Source organism: Phoca vitulina, unplaced genomic scaffold (genome assembly GCF_004348235.1).
Source record: "Phoca vitulina isolate PV1807 unplaced genomic scaffold, GSC_HSeal_1.0 scaffold8, whole genome shotgun sequence".
NCBI classification, from domain to species: Eukaryota; Metazoa; Chordata; class Mammalia; order Carnivora; family Phocidae; genus Phoca; species Phoca vitulina.
The window spans coordinates 59,592,365-59,614,695 of NW_022589711.1; the positions used below are offsets into that span (position 1 = coordinate 59,592,365).

At 44.2% G+C, this 22,331-nt stretch overlaps 1 protein-coding gene and 1 non-coding gene across 2 annotated transcripts in view; both read left to right on the top strand.

The window, feature by feature from the left end:
- KLHL6 (kelch like family member 6) overlaps positions 1 to 18,885 on the top strand; it is a 57,360-nt gene extending 38,475 nt beyond the window's left edge. Inside the window, exons 4-7 of the mRNA XM_032407084.1 lie at positions 6,883 to 7,120; positions 11,458 to 11,660; positions 13,452 to 13,665; positions 15,007 to 18,885. Of these exons, the coding sequence (XP_032262975.1) occupies positions 6,883 to 7,120; positions 11,458 to 11,660; positions 13,452 to 13,665; positions 15,007 to 15,308 (957 nt within the window). The 3' untranslated portion in view covers positions 15,309 to 18,885. The remainder of the gene's footprint in view (positions 1 to 6,882; positions 7,121 to 11,457; positions 11,661 to 13,451; positions 13,666 to 15,006) is intronic.
- LOC116634196 lies at positions 12,403 to 12,505 on the top strand. Its single transcript, XR_004299901.1, has one exon. It is a non-coding gene; the product is annotated as a small nucleolar RNA U13 (small nucleolar RNA).
- Positions 18,886 to 22,331: the final 3,446 nt, after the last annotated feature.

A 22,331-nucleotide genomic window follows, 5' to 3' on the forward strand; every position in this document is an offset into this window, starting at 1 on the left:
GATGTTACCTTGGTTCAGATTGTCATTGTTTCCTTCCTGAATTTCTGAAAATTCCTCAAAACTCATTGTCCTGCCCTCAGTCTGGCCTCCCTCCAGTTCATTCACCAGCTGGATGATCTAAAACTCAAGCCTAATTATTGTGTTCTTGGGCTTACCCTCTTTATGGCTCCCCATGACTCTCAGGGTAAAGCCCACACACTTCCTGCCTCCGCTCCCAGAGCCGAGCCTCGCCTACTTCACCTCCCACCCACTTCTCTAATGCCGTCTCCAGCCTCTCCCTCCTGCTAGGCTCCTAATGCACTGCTTGCAATTCCTCAAAGTGGATGTGCTTTTTTCATCCACTAAAGCGGACTAATGTTCAAGTGCCTTTTTCCTCTCTCCATCTAGTTGACTTCTACTCCAGCTGCAAAAAGTTAAAGCATCACCTTCTTTAGAGACCTCTCTCATTCTCATAGCACCTGGTGCATTGCTCTGTCGTAACACCAGCCACCACATGGTAACCATTGACTTCCTCATCTGTAAATGTCTCTATACTGGCAGCTTGGTATGGTCAGAAAAATGTATTATTGGACTTTTCATCTCTAGGCCTTACGAGAATCCTTGGTATAGAGTAAGCGATTGGTAAATGTTGAATAAATAAATGGGTACCAAGATGATGAATACACATATCATTTGGATGTATCTGGTTCTCCTTAACAACTTCTGAAGAAATGTTTTATTCAAAACTTCATAAATACAAAAATAGGCTTAGTGGAGAGGAACAAAACCCTCAGGAAATAATAATATAGGGACAGTGTGTTAAGTTTATACACATGGACACACACACTTATATACCACTGTACAATAGTTCTAGGATAGGCTTCCAAACCTTCATTAGGCCATTGATAGATCCTAGCCACAGGTGGTTTAGAAATTGTCTGTATGAGGCCCCTGGAGCCTCCTTCTTTTCTTGTGTGTCCTTTTCTAGTTCTGTGTTGTCCTCAAATCTACTGTCATTGATTCACTCTGTAAATATATCCTTAAATGTTTGGTAGAATTTACCAGTGATACTATCAGAATCAGCGAGTTTTTGTGGTTTTTTTAAGATTTTATTTATTTATTTTAGAGAGAGTGAGAACACAAGTCAGGGAGGGAGAGGGACAAGCAGATTCTGCACTGAGCGCGGAGCCCGATGTCGATCTCACAACCTTGAGATCATGACCCCAACTGAAATCAAGTCTGATGCTCAACCAACTGAACCACCCAGGTGCCCCAGGAGTTTTCTTTGTGAGGTTTTTAACTACAAATTGTATTTCTTTAATAGATATAGGGCTATCTATTTCTTCTAGAATGCACTTTGGTAGTTGTGTCTTTCAAAGAATTTCCCATTTCATAGAAGTTGTGGAATTTATTAGCATAAAGTTGCTCACAGCATTCCTTTATTATCCTTTTAATATCCGTAGAATCTATAGTGATGTCACATCTCTCATCCAGATATTGGTGGTTTATGTCTCCTCTCTTTTTTTCCTGATCAGTCTGGTTAGAGGGTTATCAATTTTATCAATTTTCTCAAAGAAACAGCTTCTGGTTTCACTTGTTTTTATGATTTATTTCATTTACTTGTGTTCTGGTCTTGATTATTTTCTTTCTTCTGCTTACTTCGGATTTAATTTTCTCTTATTTTTTTAAGGTGGACGCTGATGGGGCGCCTGGGTGGCTCAGTCGGTTAAGAGTCTGCTTTCGGCTCAGGTCATGGTCCCAGGGTCCTGGGATTGAGTCTCACATCAGGCTCCCTGCTCAGTGGGGAGTCTGCTTCTCCCTCTCCCTCTGCCCCTCCCCACCGTTCATGCTCTCTCAAATAAATAAATAAAATCTTAAAAAAAAAAAAAAAATAAAGTGGAAGCTGAAGTCATTGATTTGAGAACTCTTCTTTTTTTTCTAGTATTGTCAGTAGTGCTATAAATTTCCCCCTAAGTACTACTTTAACAGCATCCCATATATTTTAATAAGCTATACTTTTATGTCTGTCTGTATGTATGTATTTTTTGCAAATAAATTCTGAACACCAGCTATATGCCAGATATGGCACCAGGCACTACAGAAAGAGTCTCTGCCTTATGAAATTTATGGTCTGTCAGAGAAGCCAAGACAGCAAGCAAATGAACAGTGATGAGTAGACTGATGGAGGGAGTTCAGGCAACCATATGGGTCCTACCCTATGCTGGGTATGTGGGTCACTGGCAGATGGCTCAGCATTGGGTATCAAAGCCCTCATAAAACTGCAGACAGTGTCTGTCTCTGCAGCTGCTCTCAGTTTAGCATTCAAAGTACAGAGTCTTGATCAACTACACTTCCAATATTCTAGCTACTTTTATTTCTGCTTCCTGTTTCCTAAGTCCCTGAAATGCAGGTGATAAAGGTTTTCTGCTGATATAAAATATCTCTGCTCTCCCTTCTGCAAAATTGCTGCTATGAAGTATGTGTTCTGACTTTGGTATTTGCAGTGTGGGGAAAGTGGCATTATGAATTTTGGATTTAGGAAAAGAGAGAATTCTGATATCTGGAAGAGTTTCCAGTGGCAGGACATGGGCTTTGCATTTAGGCAGGTCTGAGCTTTAATCTTGACTGCACAGTTTACTGACTGTGTGACCTTGGGTAAGCTACTTAACTGCTTGAAAGCTCTGTCCTGACCTGTAACATGGAGATAATAATGCCTACCAACTGTTACAATTGTTTTGAGAATTAAATAGGATAATAAATGAGATGTGGTTAGCACAGTGTCTGGTGCATGGTAAGGCCCCACAAATGAAGACTGTTCTCATTCTTTCTCAATTCCTTTATGGTGCACTATTTCTCACAACCAAGCATTTTCTTTCTCTGAAGCTAAGATTTCTCTTTTCTTTTTTTTAAAAAGATTTTATTTATTTGTCAGAAAGAGAGTGAGCATAAGCAGGGGGAGCAGAGGCAGAGGGAGAAGCAGGCTCCCCGCTGAGCAACGAGCCTGATGAGGGACTCGATCCCGGGACCCTGGGATCACGACCTGAGCCGAAGGCAGATGCTTAACCGACTGCACCACCCAGGCGTCCCAGATTTCTCTTTTCATTGTGTCTAAGGGTTGTTGCTTTATCGTCCCAAATCCTCAGGGCACTTTCTCATTCCCATTTTACAGTCTGGGTAACTGAACCAAACAACCACTGTGATCTTCGAATCGAGGTCTCACTGCCAGTTCATTCCCTGAAACTCCCTGTCTGCTCACTGCTTGAATGATCTTGGGTTTCCTCCTGGTAATAGTGGTGTAAGTCTGGAGGCTACTCTCTGAACACACTTCTCCCCTTAACCTTCCTTTTTCAAACTTAAAACCTTCTTGTCCTATCATCATCTCCCCCTTTTAACCGTATTCCTCCTCTAAGCTCGTGGAGGCGGCAACAGTGGGAGATTTTAGAACCCTAAAAGCAGACGTCAATCTATATTTGATTTAGAAGTGGTAGTTAGTACCTTCATTGAGAGAAATCTTTGGGGGCAGAGATAGTTTCCCCTCTATTTCATTGCCTCCTAAGTTTCCAGCGACCACCTTGATTTATACCAAAGGCTGCTCTGACATGTGTGGTGTTGCTCACTCCTGAGTGAGGCAGAGGCTCACCCCTGAGGACAGCTTTGTTGAAGCAACACGGTCACTTCTGTTGGTCCCCTAGTATAGGCCCTGTTAATGAATAGGCAGCAAGGTGCAATTGTCTGTTCTATTTTTAACAATCTGAAAAGACACTGGTTAGGGCTGATTGTTGCATGTGATTCACTGGAAACCCTCCTGTGTGTCTGCAACAAACTTGCACATCTCTGACTTCACGACTGGCCCTTGTCATGCCTTTGGGGTTAATATTTTGTCAAATGTAGTTGAGTTTACATTTGATAATAGTGCCACCACTTGGGAGTTCTGTGGTGCCAAGTGATAAGGCAGGTCTTAATACCCAGCAATTCCATCAACTAGAGTGTTGTATTAGTTATCTATTGCTGTATAATAAATTGTCCCCAAACTTTATAGTTTACATTTATTATTTCACAGCTCACAGGAATCTAGGCCTGGTTTAGTTGGAGTCTCTCATGAAGCTGTAGTCAAGCTGTTGGCAGGGGCTACAGTCATCTCAAAGCTCAAACAGTGTTGGAGGATCAACTTCCAAGCTCACTCACAGGATTGTTGACAGGTGTCAGTTCCTTGCTGGCTGTTGGCTGGAAGCCGCAGTTTCTTGCCATGTGGGCCTCTCCATAGTAGCTGGTTTTTCCAGAGCAAATGGCCCCAGAAAGACTGAGAGAGCCATCAAGATGAAAGCTGTAGTGCTTTTTATAACTTAGTTTCAGCAGTGGTAAACCATCGCCTCTGCTGTATTTTGCTGGCATAGAGGCCTCCCCGGAACAATACTGGGGGGACAACATAAGATGTAAATACCCTGAGGTGGGGATTGCTGGGTGCCGCTGTGGAAGCTGGTTATAACCGTGATCTAGACTGGGAAAAAGTCTGTGTCAGGTCCTGGGTTACCTAGTTCTCCTATTCATTCATTCATTCACTCATTCAACAAATGTTTATAGAAACCCACAATCTCCAAGACTATTCTTGGTGCTAAGGATCCATTGGAGAATAAGGGCTGTTTCTGTCATCAGAGACCTTATAGTAAATTACAAGGAAGTAGGAAAAGTGCTGTGATGGGGAAATTCAGGACTGTGGGAACATGTATAGAAAGTCAAGAATGGCTTCTTAGAGGAAAGGACAAAGGGACATTACAAATAATGCCAATGACTTAAAGGATAGGTGGATGGGGAGGTGGTGTGGGAAATCAAGGACAGATATTATGGGGGGGTCCAGATAGCAGGTAGGAATGCAGGGGTTTCTTTCTTTTTTTTTTTTTTTAAGATTTTTTTATTTATTCATTCGAGACACAGAGATACAGAGAGAGAGAGCACGAGCAAGGGGAGAGGCAGAGGGAGAAGCAAGCTCCCCGCTGAGCCAGGAGCCAGACATGGGGCTCGATCCCAGGACCCTGTGATCATGACCTGAGCCGAAGGCAGATGCTTAACCATCTGAGCCACCCAGGCGCCCCATGGAATGCAGGGGTTTCAATGGGAGCAGAGTCGTCCATAGCCCAGGACTCAGGAATGGGGTGCCAGGCTGGGAATCAGGAGTAAGATCACAGCTAGTCCAGTCCCCCTACTGGCCAGCAGGCTATTGAGGCAGGAGGACAGCCACTGTGAAGAAGATGGGGGACTTCAGAGGAAGGCTGAGGCCTGGCTTTCAGAGCTGGAATAAAGGTCACACAGGGACCAATTCTGGGAGGCTAGTGCTGTCCTCTAAGTGTTGCTCCACAATCCCTAATCCTTTTGAAAGGACCAGATTGGTCCTGGAGGTTGCATCTGAACTGTGGGGAGGGGAGATTTAGGGGCATGAAGCAGGGCAGATAATGGGAAAGAAAATCACAGAGTGGCAAAATTTGCATTTGGTGCCAACTCATTGCTCAGATCCTGTCCTGCCAGCTTGGTATCCTCACAGTGACTCCCAAGTTCCCAGGACCACCCCTCCCACCCTTATCCCAGCTGTCTTCTCCACTGTCAGTGCCCTCAGATTCTGCCCATTGCCCCACATGCATCCCCCACTTCTTTCTGCCGACCTCCAAAGGAGAGAGCCCTGTGACACACTTTATGGCCATGAATTGAGGATGCAAAATTTACTGTATCTGACTCTTTGATACAGAAATCAAAGTCTCTTACGGAAAAGTAGAGGTTGGGTGTTGGCTGGTCTGCTTACTTGTGACCATTGATTGGATTCACCACTTGAGGGGGCAGTTTTTGCTACTATAACTTGTTTGTTACATCTGTGGTCAAGATTGAAATTTCAAATCCTGTGTGAGGTCAGCCTGACCTTGCAGGCTGCTTTGGTCATTGGGAAATGGGTACTGTCTCCCATCAGCCCACCTGTAGAACCTTCCCCACTGAGCCCAGGGGATGGATGGAACCAGGAGAAGGGCAGCTCTCCCTTTTCCCTAATAATGCCAATATGCCATCTCTAGCTTCTCCTACTGCCATGACTATCTGTTAAGGGCTGTGCCTATGCCAGGTGCTCTGCTCATCCCTCATGCCTCTACATCACAACCACATGAATGCTCACAATGACTTGATGACACAGAAGTGATCTCAGGCATTTATGGAGATTGTGTTGCTTCTCCAAGGTCACATAGCCACAGGTGGTGAAACCAGGACCAAACTCTGGTGTACTTGACTTTCAAACCTCTGTTCTTTCAGCTGGTTTCAAATATCTGTGATGTGGATTTCTTTGCTTGTTCAAGGCTCTAAAGGGTCATATCTTTGATGTTGGGACCCAGTCCTCCAACGTCCCTTGCCACACCATGCTCCTGTTTGGTTCTTTTTCCCTAAGTCTCCAAGTGCTCTGTGTGCCTACCATCAGGACTTCTCTTTCAGAAGAGATCTAGTGGTGAGCAAAGTCTGGGATATCATTAAGAAATTGAAACCAGAAAGGGGTGGAAGGTGGCCAGAAATGAAATTCCAAGGTTCAAGCCTTCAGACCGGGCGGGAAGGGTGAAGTGCATTTGATGATAAACGGACCAGGACTTCTTAAGATAGCAGCAAAAGCAACAATAGGTAAGCTTTGTTGAGTATCTATTATACCCCGGGCCCCTTGCAAGCCAGGCACACTACATACATGATACCATTTCATCTTCACCACAGACCTATGAGGTAGTTACCACTAAAGTCCCCATTACACAGATGATGGAGCTAAGGCTCAAGGTGAGGTCACATGGTGGCAGAGTTGGGAACTGGGCTCTGCTCGGTCTGGCTCCATAGCCTGGGCTCTGAACCTCTGTGTCATCCTGCCTTTACGTACTTCCATTGGTTTTCCAGATCATTTCGGAGCGCACCAAGCCCAGGATGCATGAGTTTCAGTCTGAGGTATTCATGATCATTGGTGGCTGCACGAAGGATGAACGGTTTGTGGCGGAGGTTACCTGCCTGGACCCCCTGCGGCGCAGCCGCCTGGAGGTGGCCAAGCTCCCCATGACGGAGCATGAGCTGGAGAGTGATAATAAGAAGTGGGTGGAATTTGCATGCGTGACATTAAAAAATGAGGTCTACATCTCAGGTAAGCAGGAGTCACATAATGCCAAAGCAAGCCCCCAGTGGCACTATGCATTTCCCGAATGAGAGCCAGGCAACCAACTTAGTAGAATTACTGTGAATGGCGATGGTCTAGCTCTGACTGGATCAGCACGTGGGAACCAGGAGCTCAGGTGGTCTTATCTTGGAAAGCACATTCTTACTTAATGGACGCTAACCTGTGAGCAGTATTGTACTAGGATCTGAGGGAGCAGGCAGACAGGTCTGGTCCTTCATGGAAAAGGAAGAAGGAAAGTGATACTAGAGTTTATTTGGTATTTGCTAGAGGTGTAGGGCACTGGGTAATGAATTAAAATGTCTGCTCTTCTCCCCAAACCTGAGCTCTCACCTCAAGTTTACTGTCATACTTTTAGATGCTCCAGTAGCACACAGTACTTTGTCATTTCTCACTTCTAAGTTATTTGCTTATTTATAATCACACGGCGCCTGACTCCCATTAGTCCTTAAATTCCACGAGAGTCAGTACTGTATTGCCAGCACCTGGCGCTGCGCCTCGCTGCTAGTAAATGCTTAATAACTATTTCTTAAGTGACAAAGTCTCTACCATCTTTACAGCACAGTAGGTGAATTTACACTTTGATGGTATTTAATCATTTGCCTCTCACATCAACTCTCTAAGGTAGGTGATTTTAATCTCCAGTTACAAATGGAGAAAATGCAGGCTCTGAAGGATTATAAAATGTATCTGAAGATAGGTCACACACTGGTAAATGTCAGGCAGGGTTCCAACCCAGGTTCTCTGAGTCCCATATCTCCCCAAGACATCAAAAGCCACCCAGCTCTTCTTGGGGCCCCAAGGGAGGAGACAAGCATCCTTTGTCCTCTCTCGGAGGCTTTCTCTAATCTGAACTTGTTTGGGGAAGAGCTTCTTCCCAGAACTGGCATCCTCCAAAATCAAGGGCAGGTCAGTTCTTCCCTGGGTATGTTAATACCAAAGATTAGGTAATAACCCTTATTTATTGAGGAGAGGCATCAATCTGCTCACATTCTTTTGGCAACAAGTAGCCCCATGCCCCCCTGCACCGCCAGCCCCCATGCAGGCGGGCTAGGAAATGTATTTTAGCTCTGTGCGCAGGAGGAAAAGACAGGTTTGGCAATCATAGTCAGTCTACGTCACATACACTACACATGTTATTCTACAGTTTGTCCTTTCCCTCTGTTAGATTTGTTGTTGTCTATTGAGAAATGATACAAGCAATGCATGAAGGCAGGCTTGTTACACACAGTTAAATCACAGAAACTTGTACTTCAATTAACAGTCTATTTTGGACATAATTACATGTTGATATAATGAATCTATCATATGGATTAAGTCTATTGAATGAATGAAACACAATTTTTTTAGCTTTTATTTTCGTACTGGAAAAAATACTGCAATAGGCATTTTATTTTATTATCTTATTTTTTTAAGGATTTTATTTATTTATTTTAGAGAGAGAGGGGAAAGAACAAAGGGGGAGGGAGAGGGACAAGCAGACTCCATGCTGAGCGCAGAGCCCCATGCAGGGCTTGAACCCATGACCCTGAGATCATGACCTGAGCCGAAATCAGGAGTCAGGTGCTCAACCCACTGAGCTACCCAGGTGCCCCGTAATAGGCATTTTAATACACATGTATTTATGAACTTGTGCTGCTATTTGGAGAAATTCCTGGAGGTGGTCATAAGATACGTCAATTTAGAATTTTTGTAGATATTGTTAAATTGTCCTCCAGAAAGTTTGTACCAATTTACAGTTCAACCAGTGTTGAACAACAGTGCCCATTTTCTACATCCTTGCTAATATTTTTTATTATCACTTACATATTTAATAGCCTAGAATATTTAATTCATTTATTCATTAATTCATTAATGATGTTAGCATATTTTCGTATATTTATTAGCTAACACTTTATTTTTAAAAAATTGTCTATTCCTACACTTTGTCTTTCTATTGGCTGTTTGTCTTTTTATTATTTTTTTGGAGCTCTTATTATATATCCTTTGCTATTGGTATTGCAAATAGTTTCCCTCAGACTATGATTTTCTTTTAACTTTGATTTATATTGTATATAGTAACTTTCTTTCTTATGTGATGCTATGTTTCATGTCATGCTTAGAAAGCCCGTCCCCACCCCAAGATCATCAACATCTTCTCCTATATATTCTCCAGTTACTTTTATACCATTTATTTTTTAATTTTATTTTATCCGTAATGTGAAAGAAGGATCTAACTTAATTTTTCTCCAAATAAATAGCCAGTTGTTCTAATACCATTTATTTAATGATGTTTATATCTTCCAGTCTCTTCTGTATTATTTTCATTGGTCAGTTTGTCTCATCTTATGCCAATGCCACACTGCTTTCATTATCATAGCTTTTTACTACATTTTGATGTTTGCTAGGAAAGCCTTATTCATTCTTTTTCGAAAGTTTCTTAGAAAATTTTCCAAATTTACTCTTACAGATGAAATTTAGAGTATCTTCAAGTTCCCTGGAAAGTCCTGAAGGCACTGAATATATCAATTCACTTGGGGAGGGTTGACATCTTTGCAATAACCTGTCTTCTCATCTATGCACATGGAATGCTTCCCACTTAGTCAGGTCTTCCTTTACATCTTGAAGTAAAAAAATCATAGATTTTTTTTCTTTTTAATACAGTGTACATACATTTCTTTGAAAGCATGTAGTTATTTTATAACTTTTTAAAAAAGATTTTATTTATTTGAGAGAGAGAGAGAGCGCGTGTGTGCATGTGTGAGGTGGGGAGGGGCGGAGGGGGAGAGTCTTAAGCAGACTCCCCGCTGACTCCCTGCAGACACTCCCAACACGGGTGGGGCTCCGTCTCATGACCCTGAGACCGTGACCTGAGCTGGAATCAAGTCGGACATTTAACTGACTGAGCCACCCAGGCGCCCCTATTTTATAACTTTTGACACTACCTAAATGAGATCAATATCACACATACTGTTTTGAATAGAGAGCTCTAAAAGGTATACAACCCAAGGAAAAATGGTTAAACTATATGAACAAAAAATTCATGGAAGAGGAGGAAGCTCAGTTTCCCTAGCAGCCAGGAAAAACCAAACTATGACATTACTTTTCTCCATCAGCCTATAAAACAAAACAAACCAAAAAACTCTCTTAATATATGCTGTGGGTAGGGTAGGGGAAGGTCAACCAGGACAGCTGTGGAAGGCTCTTTGGCAACACCTGTAAAAATTTGAAGTGTGTGTGCCCTTGACTTAGAAATCTCACTTCTGGGCTCTACCCTAGAGAAACGCTCACCCAGGACACAGAGCAACATCAGTGATACGCATTGCCCTACTAGCGCATATTTATAAGTCTGAAAAGTACATCTTTTGCTTTAAGTAGTTGGTGATACTCTGTGCTGATGAGGAATGGTACACAAAGCTGATAAAACATTTTTTTTTTTTTTTTATTTGAGAGAGAGAGAGAGCACAAGAGGGGGGAGTGGGAGAGGGAGAAGCAGACTCCCTGCCGAGCAGGGAGCCCGATGCGGGACTCGATCCCGGGACTCCAGGATCATGACCTGAGCCGAAGGCAGTCGCTTAACCAACTGAGCCACCCAGGCGCCCTGATAAAACATTTTATTAAAGTCACCAAAAAAGTCAGTTCTCCTTTATCTTGGTCTCGCACCCTAACTGAATTATGTATTTTCTGTTTATTGAGAGTGGTCTTGAAAAAAAATATTTACCAGCTCATTCTCAAATTACCTATTGTGAGCATCTCATTCTTTTATAAAAAAAAAATATTTAACAATAGGATAAATCCCACTTATGTTTTTTGTGTAGATTGGAGATTTGAACTGAGACAATTTTGTAAGATTTCTTGATGGTTTTTCCAGGTTTGCATTTGTCTAAATAAGTAAGCAAACAGAACTTAAGTGCCTTCTAATTTGGCTGCTGGTCAAGGACCTACCATCACCACCCACAATGGTCCAACCTCACCTGACCTGCCTTACTTCCTGCCCCTTGGCTGCACAGACACTGAGTCCAGGCGCCTGCTGGCCCCTATCCACCCACATGGACTTGGGTGCTGCTTCCCTGAAGACTTCTCTGAACCCAACTCATTCAGCCACCTCTTCTCTGAACTCTCACGGCACAGAGGTGACACAGGACACAGTCCTGGTACACAATTCACCCCAGCCGCACACTGGCTCTCTCTATCCCTCTGTGTTGGCTCTGTCTCCCCAACCAGACGACACACACCTTCACGATTTCTTAAGGACTGTGGGAAATTATGGGACAAGCTATATTTCTTACACATCTGGTGGTTTCTTAAATGCTCTGTATCTCTTCTAGGTGGCAAAGAAACACAGCACGATGTTTGGAAATATAATTCCTCAATCAACAAATGGATTCAAATTGAGTATTTGAACATAGGCCGCTGGAGGCATAAGATGGTGGTGTTAGGTGGCAAGGTCTATGTGATTGGAGGTTTTGATGGCTTGCAGAGGATCAACAACGTGGAGACCTACGACCCCTTCCATAACTGCTGGTCAGAGGTATAGGAGATTTCTTTCTTTCTTTTTTTTTTAAAGATTTTATTTATTTATTTGAGAGAGAGAAAGAGCACAAGCAGGGGCAGAGGGAGAGGGAGAAGCAGGCTCCCCGTTGAGCAGGGATCCTGATGTGGGGCTCAATCCCAGGACCCTGGGATCACGACCTGAGCTGAAGGCAGAGGCTTAACCTACTGAGCCACTCAGGCCCCCAGGAGATTTATTTCTATGAGTAACTTTGTATTACTACTTCAAAACTTAAAAAAAAAAAAGTATATGCCAATGTAGGTATATGGCTTTCTGATTTCTCTGCTCGCACTGAGAACATTGTTGGTGGCTCTGAACTTCCCTCCTAAAAGGGGCCATTGCTTTAGCATTGCTGACCAGGTCACAGAAACAGCTTCCAGGTGGGGAAGCTCTGTGTGGGGAAGAACCCCAGCTGGAGAGAGGAGGCTTGGTCCCAACCTCAGTCTGCACGTCTTAGCTCAGAGTCTCTGTCTCCTCAGATGCCAGCTGTTGTCTCCACAGTGGGCCTACAGGGATCCCTTTACTACACTGTTTACTGAGTCAGAGTCATATGCTGCTTGTAAGACTTCAGCAATTCAACCTTAGGTGTATATCATTGCTAATCAGTGGGCATAAAATTTCAGTTATGCAAGGTGAATAAGCTCTGGAGATCTGCCTACAGATAACAGTACTGCATTTTATGCTTAAAATGCATTTTATGCCTAAAAATGTGTTAAGAGAGATCCTTTTGTAGTTCATAAGCATGATGATTTCGTGTTCATGCTGTTGTGTGACATGTGCCTCCCTCAAACCTTGTTACAACCTTGGCACATTACCCTCTGATGTGGGAAAAAATTTGCTAAGAGAGTAGATCTCATGTTAAGTGTCCTTACAATAATAATAATAATAAAAAAAAGTAAAGTGAACTCAATTCCTATATCTTCAGGTTAGGCCCAATCCCAAATTTTCTTTCTCCTTATCAGATCATATGTCAGAGTATGTTCCACTTTGGGGAGTATAAAACATGATCATCAGAGGCACAAGCAAAGGTAGCCAGGTCTTCATGGCATCCAGCCAAGATCTGTCAACCTGAAAACTGCTATATAGCCCTTAATATTTATGGGGGTGTGCCCCAGATCTGCTCAACTTGTCAAGTCCCATTACAGAGTTGCTCCATGACCCAAGAGGGCCATGTCAATGGATAAGAGGCTCTGGGAAGTGCCCTTGAGCACTGTGGGGTTCACAGGGTGGGAGCACAAATCTGGCTTAATCCCCAAATCTTCATGCTACCCCAGAGTGGGAGTCTGCTTACCTATGGCCACCTGAAACCCTTATACCGGCTTTTCTTCCTAGATGTAAGCAATATGGCCAATACCTGGCATGTAGTAGGCACTCAGTAAATATTTTTTAAATGAAAGAACACATGAATTAATATAAATATGCATGTTTGAGAAAGCATTTTCCTCCAACATTGGCTGGTTTCATCTGTATAAATGTTTATTCCTATGTACACCTTTTCTCCCCTGATAGCTGGACTTTGGAAGAAACAGGCTGGAAACATCCATCACTCAGCTTGTTCTAGCCTGTCCTGAGTCTGCAGGGAGGGTGGGAAATACATGCTTTGACCTCTCTGCATCTCAAAGGGAGTCACGCCCACAGGCCTTGTGACTTCAGGCAAAGGATGCCCAGGCTTGTGTCCCCAGCTCCTGGCCCGTGTCCTGTGAGCCGCGGCAGCAGTCTGGGAGCAGTCTGTAGCTGTGGGGCTGACAGCTTCTCCCGGTGCCTCTGCAGGCAGCGCCCCTTCTCGTCCACGTCAGTTCCTTCGCAGCCACCAGCCACAAGAAGAAGCTCTATGTGATTGGGGGCGGACCCAATGGGAAACTGGCCACAGACAAGACTCAGTGTTACGACCCTTCAACTAATAAATGGAGTTTAAAGTCGTCCATGCCAGTGGAGGCTAAATGCATCAATGCAGTCAGTTTCCGGGATCGCATCTATGTTGTTGGTAAGTGAGTGAATGGCATCTTATTCATCTGAGGCCCCCCACCCATGCAGTGTTGCAGGTAGATCAGATGAGGCCCTCTTGGGAACTCAGATTCCTGGGTGATGTGGGTGAGGTTGAAAAGGAAGAGAAGATGGGATTGGTCCAGACCTTGGTGGAATTTACCTTCCAGTCCTGGATACAGAAACAGCCCACTTTTAGGGGACACACAAAGCAGACTGACAGTGGGGCCCAGTGGACGAGCCAGAAGTTGCTACAGGAACGAAGCATATTGTAAATGTTAGCAAATGTACAGAAATTGAAATGTGCACAGTATATATGGTAAATGACTGATAAATAGTAGCCATCATCGTTTCTTATTTTGTGTTCATGGGAATTTTACTCTTTCCACTTGCTTTGGGGGCTCTGAAAAGTTGCATTTAGCCAAAAGGAAAGCCTGGCTGGCCAGACCACAGTTGGCATGTAATTGTTAAGGATGATGGATCTCAATCCTGACTACTCATGAGAATCACCTGGGGAGCTTTTTACAGAACTATGCATAGCTGGAGCTTACCCCAGACCAATGATACCAGAATGAGAAGGAGGACGCTGGCCAACAGTGCAAGGTGTTTCTAATGTGCAGGTGATTTTCCTGTGCAGCCATGATTGAGAGTCACTGATTTAAGGAGATGCCAAAAATATGTAACTCCAGCAAATAAGAGCTGATCAGAGAAGGCTTCCCGGAGGCAAAATACAGGAAGAGATTAAGGAAAAACCCCTTCTCTCCCTTGCTTCGGGTTTCCTGTATCTGTATGGTCAGTCTCATGACTTCAAAGCGCATCTTAAGATGGTGACGTGGACTGGTGTCCCAGGTCATGCTCAGTCTACAAAGAGATGCCACGGCCTCTAGTCACTGCCATGTGCTGATAGCTTCTCTGCACCAGGCCTTCTGCAGGTGCTTTATGCGCATGGTCCTTCTCATGTCTTAAAACCACCACGGTCTCAGGGCTTACGGTTACAATAAAAACATGGCAGAGCTGGGATGACGAGCTGAGTGCACCCGATGCACCAGGTGGTATTTCCTCCAGGGAGCAGTCTTAGGGTACATTTTGGCACCACGTGAAGCCAACTGTCCTTTCGCACGTGATTAGTGCCTGGCCACAGAGTTTAAAGGGCTCTGCGAAGTGTTTCTAGTGTGAGACTTACTGCCCTGCATACCCACTCAGCTTCCCAGAGAGCCACGAATCTACCCTTTCTATTAGCAAGGTGGTAGATTTGACCGAGCAGAAGTAGGATTTTTGTGGGTAAAGGGGAAGAAAACCAGAAGAACAGCGAGATGCCCACCGTGTTTCCCTTCCTCTTCAGGAGGGGCCATGAGAGCGCTGTACGCCTACAGCCCCCTGGAGGACAGCTGGTGCCTGGTGACCCAGCTCAGCCACGAGAGGGCCAGCTGCGGCATCTCGCCCTGCAACAACCGGCTCTACATCACCGGGGGGCGGGACGAGAAGAACGAGGTCATCGCCACCGTGCTGTGCTGGGACCCTGAGGCCCAGAAACTAACAGAGGAGTGCGTCCTGCCCCGGGGGGTGTCGCACCACGGCAGCGTCACCATCAGGAAGTCTTACACCCACATCCGGAGGATCGTGCCCGGGGCTGTGTCGGTGTGACTGCACGAGGGCGCAGGGCAGGGCCGCGGGGGCTCGGGACCGGGTGCCGGGAGACCTTCCTCCTCATCTGTCGCCGGGTTCGTGCCACTAAAGACAGCGGGCTGGGCTTGAGCTACAGGCCCTACACCTGGGCTCCTTGTGGCTTCCCGTGGGACTCCTTGGAAGTCACAGCTTTGGGACACTCTAGACCAGCCAGGAATGTTTGCGTGACCTACCTCAGGAGGAAAGAAGAAGAATATTTAACATTCAGGACACGCCTGTCCCATGCCAGGTTCTGTGCCAGGCACTTGTGTATATCAATTCATTTTACCATAATGACCTGCTGACTGGATATTATCACTTCAGTTTTACAGGCGAGGAAACTGAGTTTCAGAGACGCTAAGGGCTTTGCCCCTGGTCACTCTGATTGTAAGTAGCTAAGCCAGGAATCTAAACCCAGGTCTTTTCCATTGCAAGGTCAGTGGTGTTCTGTCATGCTGTCTATCTCCGAGTAGGAAACAAAAACTGGCTCATTTTTTTTCTGACAAGTTTGCTAAAGGATTCACTCAGAAAGGCAGGGAAATAAAATTATTTCTTTTTGTTCTTTTTTTCTTCTGTTAGAGCCTTCAGCTCCTTGTCAAGAGTGTCTCATATGTTGTTTTCTCTGACAGGACCGGGAGATGGGTCTGGAAAGACCTATATGCTTTGGAAGAGATAAAAGACTTTTCCCCTATCGAAACCTCTATTTCTTATATGTACCTTATAGAGATACATTCAGACCAGAACTGTCATCCCCAGACAGAATTGTACCTTCAGCAGAGGGCACTGACCTGGCCTCTTCGTGTCCAGCACCTGTATTGCAATGTAGAAAGGATTTTCCAGAGACTCAGAATACTTTTTTTTTTTTTTTTAATGTAAACATCCCTCCACTACTGACCATTGCAGGAATGGCTGATTCTTTTTGAACTGTATACTTTCTACCTTTTAGACTGTGATTTGAGTCCTTGTGCCTGAGTCCTTGTCACCTTCCTGGAACCTTAGTTTTCAGGATCCTTTGAAGCCCTTCTATTTGGTTTTCAGATCAGTCTGGCACAATTTGGACTCAAAGAATGGAGTCTGTCCTTCACTCTAAGAGATAGAGCTTTCAGATGAGCTCACTGGAAATTCATTCTAATCCCCCAATTGGGGAAACAGATTAAGAGATCCTGTTTCATGTGCCGTACTTAAAAGCAGCAACAATGGTAACAACATAGTAACTGCATTACCCAGTGTGTTTTATTTTCATCATATGATTTCAAATCTCTTTACAGAGTGTTATTTCATGGCAGATGCAGCAGATTGTGCTTGTACTTCTGAGTAGTTTGGGAAGTTAGAGATATTAGAGTTGATAGTGTGTTGAATTTTCATAGAAAAGTTATGGTTAGAAGAGGCTAAAGTTCAAAGCTGATTTAAAAAAAAAAGACTTGGAACATTGCAAATGAGATTTCTATGTACGCTTAGGTCATTGAGAATAAATATAAACACATGTCGGTGTGTGAAAAGCTCTGTGCCTTGGGGTCAGGTTAGGTTTAGCTCCCTGCTCTGAAAAGCAGGATGGGAAAATACAAATATATTTGTGGAAATTTAGAACACATCACAGTAAGTGATGCACTTACTCATGAGCACTAATAATCTTAATGAAGCTTTCAACTGAAACAATTTAATCTAGTTCCATTTAGCAAACATTCAAGGTGTCCTTTCTGTTTGTCAAGCCTTGTGGACACCAATGAATAAGACAAATTTCCCCCAACCAAGAAACACTCAAACCGGTAAACAGGCCACGAGTCGACATTATAATTTTTCTTTTCATCAAGTTAGAGAAAAATGAGATGTGTGAGGTTACATCTATGTCTTTATTGCCCTCCCAGTGGTCATCTTCGAAAGCTGTGCTCTTGGGTCAATGATGTGGCCATTGCTTACGTATTTGACTTTTTTTGAGATCGCCTTCAGAAACTATTTATGAGCTATAGAGAAATCATTTTCCCAAGACCATTTCAGGGAAGAACTTCCAAGGAGGATATCCAATGACAACATCAATGGCATATGCAGAGAGGTCCCCTCAGAAAGAGAGTGTCCCTTGTCATGGCAGTCCTTTGATAAGAGTAATTAGCAAATTTTGCGCCCATCAGTGGATCAGCCCTACTCTGGGAAAGTGAGGATTTAGGATCTTTGTGTTATAAATCTGGTTCTAACAGCAGGACCCAAGTATCAGGACTAGTTCAGAATATCTAAATGAAGGCAAGGGAAGGATTCAATGTGATATGTGACCAGATATGCAGGTGAATTGTAAAATCTCAGGTGCCTGGCTCTCAAAAAATAGAGATTCTCAATAATGGCATGGGTTGGCAGACAGTTACAGCTGTTAAGTAAAAGCTGCCAGTCAGCAGCTTTTAGGGAAAGAAAAGAGTTCAAGTAATTTGGGGAAACTTTAAAAGCATATCGGGATTTAAGCTTCTAGGCACTAGCCAGGGATGGAAGCTCTTAAAATCTAATTTCCATTCACAGATAATAAAAAATTTAGTTTGTGTAGCTGTCATAACCAATCCCACCAGCAGGGGGATGAGGCAGATCGGTGCCAGATGAGCCAGAGGCAAAGGGCCTGGAGACTGAGGCAGGGCATGTGGCTCATCTTGGCCCAGCAGACTGGATCTGGAAGCAGGTCGTGTGAGGGAACAGAGCGTCCCTGGCTGGGAGGAAGAGGATGAGCTAGGAGGAGGAAAAGGAGGTCAGGTTTAAGGATACAGGTCTAGAAAATGATACCATGGTCCCTAGAGTTTGTGAGCATGACTCCATTCTCAAAGGCAAGGGAGATAAGGAACAGGTGGTTCAGGCAAGTGGGTTCCAGGAAAAGAGAGGCACAAGTTCGAACAGGACTGGCAGCCAGACCCACTTGTTGGGGGGCCTCTGAGCTGCTTGGCTGGGTCTCCTATTTTACTGGACCTAAAGAGAATGAGGCCCAGAGGCTGTGATGGGATGGAAACTGTAGGAGAGGTTAAAGGACCCCAGTTGCCAAGCTGATCTGAAATGGGCAGGGAGCTAAGCTCACCTGAACATCCACAGATAAGTGTTCTCTTCTTAGCCGTCACCACATTCTGCAATCAGTGGCTTCAGGAAATACACACACTCACACACTGCCCTTGAACTCAAACTGTGCTCTCAGGGAAATACAAATATTGTTTGCTTATAGCTGTGAAACTATAGCTTTGCTATTTATAAAAGCACTTGAGATACTGTTGTCATTTACAAATCCTACTTGATTTTGAAAAAGAAAAGTACTCAGAGTTTTCAAAGTGAGTAAATACCACTGGAATTTCTTATAGAAGGTCCTAACTTGGGGTTGCAAAATCATTTTTTCCCTTAACATCTGATTTGAGTGTTGTATTAGATCTCATAATCTGAAGAGCCATCCTTCATGGAAATCCACAAATATCTCACATATGGCTCTTGCAAAACCAATTTGACAGGCTGAATTTTCATATTTATAGGTAAAAGAGTTGATGCTTAGTTGACCAAATCCTTTAAGCATTTTGGTTACGTGAATTTGTATTTTTTTAAACCATCAAACTAAGGATATTGTTTATACATAAATATACAAATAAAGTTTGTATTTATTCAATAACGTGTGGAATGGATAAGAATGTGTTTTACACTAGGTGAATTTTTTTTGCTTGTTTTAGTTGATATGAGTAAGTGGTATCTGAATAGAAATTAATTTAGGAGGTGGACATTTAAAACATTTCGGTTGGTTCAACAGGGTTCGATAAAATCATAGGATAGAATTGATCAGAGGTGGTCTATAGAATGGCAAAAAAGCAGACAGCTTTTCCCTCCCTGAAGTCTCATTGCCTCTTTGAACATGCTTTTACCAACCCACTTGCAAGCTGTATGACTCTCATCCTGCCTGCATTATCCCTTCTTACAGGAGGCCCCCTTCTAGGTTTCTGATTTCTGGTCTGACTCTTAACCCTGCCTTCACCAATGTCACTGTGTTGTTTCTGAAGCCTTAACCGACCTGTGTTTCTCAAATCAGGGCACATGGAACTTGGCATGTGAGACGGAGAGCTGTAGTTTTTGGCCACTGGAAAACTTGTCATCGGTTTCCTTTGTTTTGGATAACATTACGAAGATCCTATGCCACTGAAAAGGAAAACCTGAGGTTTTAAAGAAATGTGGGGTCACATGAATAACTTTAGACCATTCCTCCTGGCCTCCCTGGAAATAGAGGTTCTGGCTCCTCTGCTTTGGGGACTCTGGGTGGAAAAGCTTGGGAAGCACAGCCCCATCTCACGGGAGGGAAGTGCTCTGGAGTTAATCCTGGGCAGTAGCTCCGACAGCCAGCGCACCAGCTGTGAGTCAAAATGGGGTTTTGACCTTCAATTCACTGCTCAGCCCTCCAGTTTCCCTGCTGAGCTTAAGTGGTAATCTGATGCCTGGGCTGCTTGGCCAGGGCCTGGCATCTGCCCAGCTTTCCTTGGCTCCTCTCCCCACTCTTGGTGCTGTCTGCTGGTGTGTGGCATCCTCTGGACCAGCCTCCTTTTCACTGGAGCTGTGGCCATTATATAGGATCTCAATTCTCCCCTACCTCCTGTGGGCTCATACTTCATCTTCTGTTCTTTTTTTTTTTTTTAAGATTTATTTATTTGAGAAAGAGAGCACGCGCACCAGCGGGAGGAGCAGAGGAAGAGGGAGGGGGAAAGGATCTCAAGCAGACTCCCTGCTGAGGGCAGAGCCCCACGTCGTGGGGCGCAGTCTCACCCTCCTGAGCTCATGACCTGAGCCGAAACCAAGAGTTGGATGCTTAACCGACTGAGCCACCCAGGCGCCCCTTATTTTCTGTTCTTATATGCTGTCACAATTCAAGACCCTTGGTGCTGGGGACTAATTTGGGTCAGGTCCCGCCCACTCCCAAGCTGCCCAGTATCAGCCTGCCTAATTACCAATCACTCTGGTTTCCCTTCCATGCTTGTTTCTAACTCCTAGGGATTTTCCTTTTCTTCTTGCATGCTCGGATAGCTCCTTTGTTATTGATTCCTGCATGACAGGCTACCTGGACACCCATGCCTGCCCCATCTCTGGTCATCTGCCTGAGTCCCTAACCTGCTGCCTCCCCTGGGGTCTCCAAACATAGAAACCTCATTACCCTTCTTGTGTTGACCTCTGGCTATCCTAGCACCATAGTATCTCTCAGGTCCCCTAATTTCTGAAGTTTGGAGAAAGAGCAGAAGAAAAGAGGAGATTTCCTCTCAAACTTTTTGGACTATATGAAGAACTACAAATTCTTTAAAAAGGTTTGTGTGTAAGGAAACTTTACTTTCCCTTAGTAAAACTAACCCAGTTCCTCCAAGTTTGCAGTAGAGGGAGAAACTCCCAGGGGGGACAGAGAGTTGGATCTCATAGTTCCAACTCTTACCCTGTAAGGAAAGAGTCCTATACGTGGCTCTTAATTTCCCAAAGGACATTACAGACCAGGCTGGAACAGCTGAATAAGACTTTACTAATGACTTAGAGATGCTATAGGGAAATAAGCACAAAAAGGAGCAACTCTCTGGGTGATGAGGACAACAGGATTCAGCTGTCTTTGAGAAGCAGCGTTATCCTTAGGAGGGGGTGGGGTGGGGTGGGGATGTACGTGTGTGCGTGTGTACGTGCTGTCCACGATAAACAAAGCCGGACACAGTTAAAGCAGAGAAAACAGATTTTATCCAGTAACTACTGACAGTAGAGGAAAGAGCTGAGCAGGTGCTAAAGGGAAAACAGAGAGCAGGGGAGAGGGAGCAGGTGGGCACTGAAGTAGAGGCAGGGAAGTGAAAAATTAGAAAGCATTGGTCAGTAAGTGTGCTTAGCCCTGCTGTGTCTGCTAGCTGGCAATGTTGAAGTTAGGGTTCTGTCCTCCCACAGAGACTGGCAGGCAGAGGCCCTCTACTTCCTGATAGTTACATTCAAAGGAATGGCTTATCAGGTCCTTGGGAAAGACACTCCTGGGCTGTGGGAGGTACATACATGTATATCTCAAAGGGACAGAGGATGGATTTACAGTTGTAAGCCCTTTTTAGTAAACGCTCTAAGAAAGGAAGGTCAGAGGTCTATCCTCAGGTGTTGGCTACAGCAAATGGTAAATTCTTTTGACAGTCTTGAGCTTTTCCAGACAAACACAAAAGGAGGGCTGGTTCATTGCATGGATGTGTTCTTAGGCAGCCATGCTAGGGTTGATCACGTCTGTTAGTGCAAGGGTTTGAATGGAGTGTTCATATGAAGAACTTTGGCCATTTTCAGTGCCCCAGGTGTATTTGCTTTATGAAACATACAATTAAAGGGACAAGTGTGCCCACCACTCGTACTGCTTGTGGGGGAATTTTAAAAGGGGACTGCCTGTTTTCTACAATTCAACACAAGCCCACTTGAGACCAGGAGTGCCAAAAACCCTCCTTCTAGAATATTCTAAAGACAACTAAAGAGAAAAATAATGCTAAACCTTCTTTCAACCTATATAGGCCAGAGTGGTGCTCTCAAACTTTTTGGACTATATCCCACAGTTTCAAAATGGAAACATTTTCAATAGTTTCTATTCTAGTTTTTCTTAAAATGCTGTTCACAATTTATTAAGTTAATTTCATCACCTATCAATGGGTCACAAGTCACAACCCACATCTGAAAAATACAAGGCTTCTGGGCACAGACCCAAAGACAGGGCAGGGGCAAGGGGAGAGGAGGTTGGCAGACCCTTGGTTTAACACTTACAGCAGAAACCAGAGGGAAACATCTGGCTGCATGAAGAAACCCATGAGTCTGACCTTAGACAAACAGAATTTTTGTGGGTAATAGTCTATTCTTTTATAAGTATAGTAATGGGAGCATCTATTGTGTAATTTCCAGAAACATGACCCAGAGCCAGAAGTAGTCAAAGAGATCAGGACAGTGACAAAACCAGTGTAGGTAGAAATGCTGGGGTTTTTCTTTATCAAAGTGCATCCCAGAAAAGGTCACCCTAGAAACCTGGAGGAAACA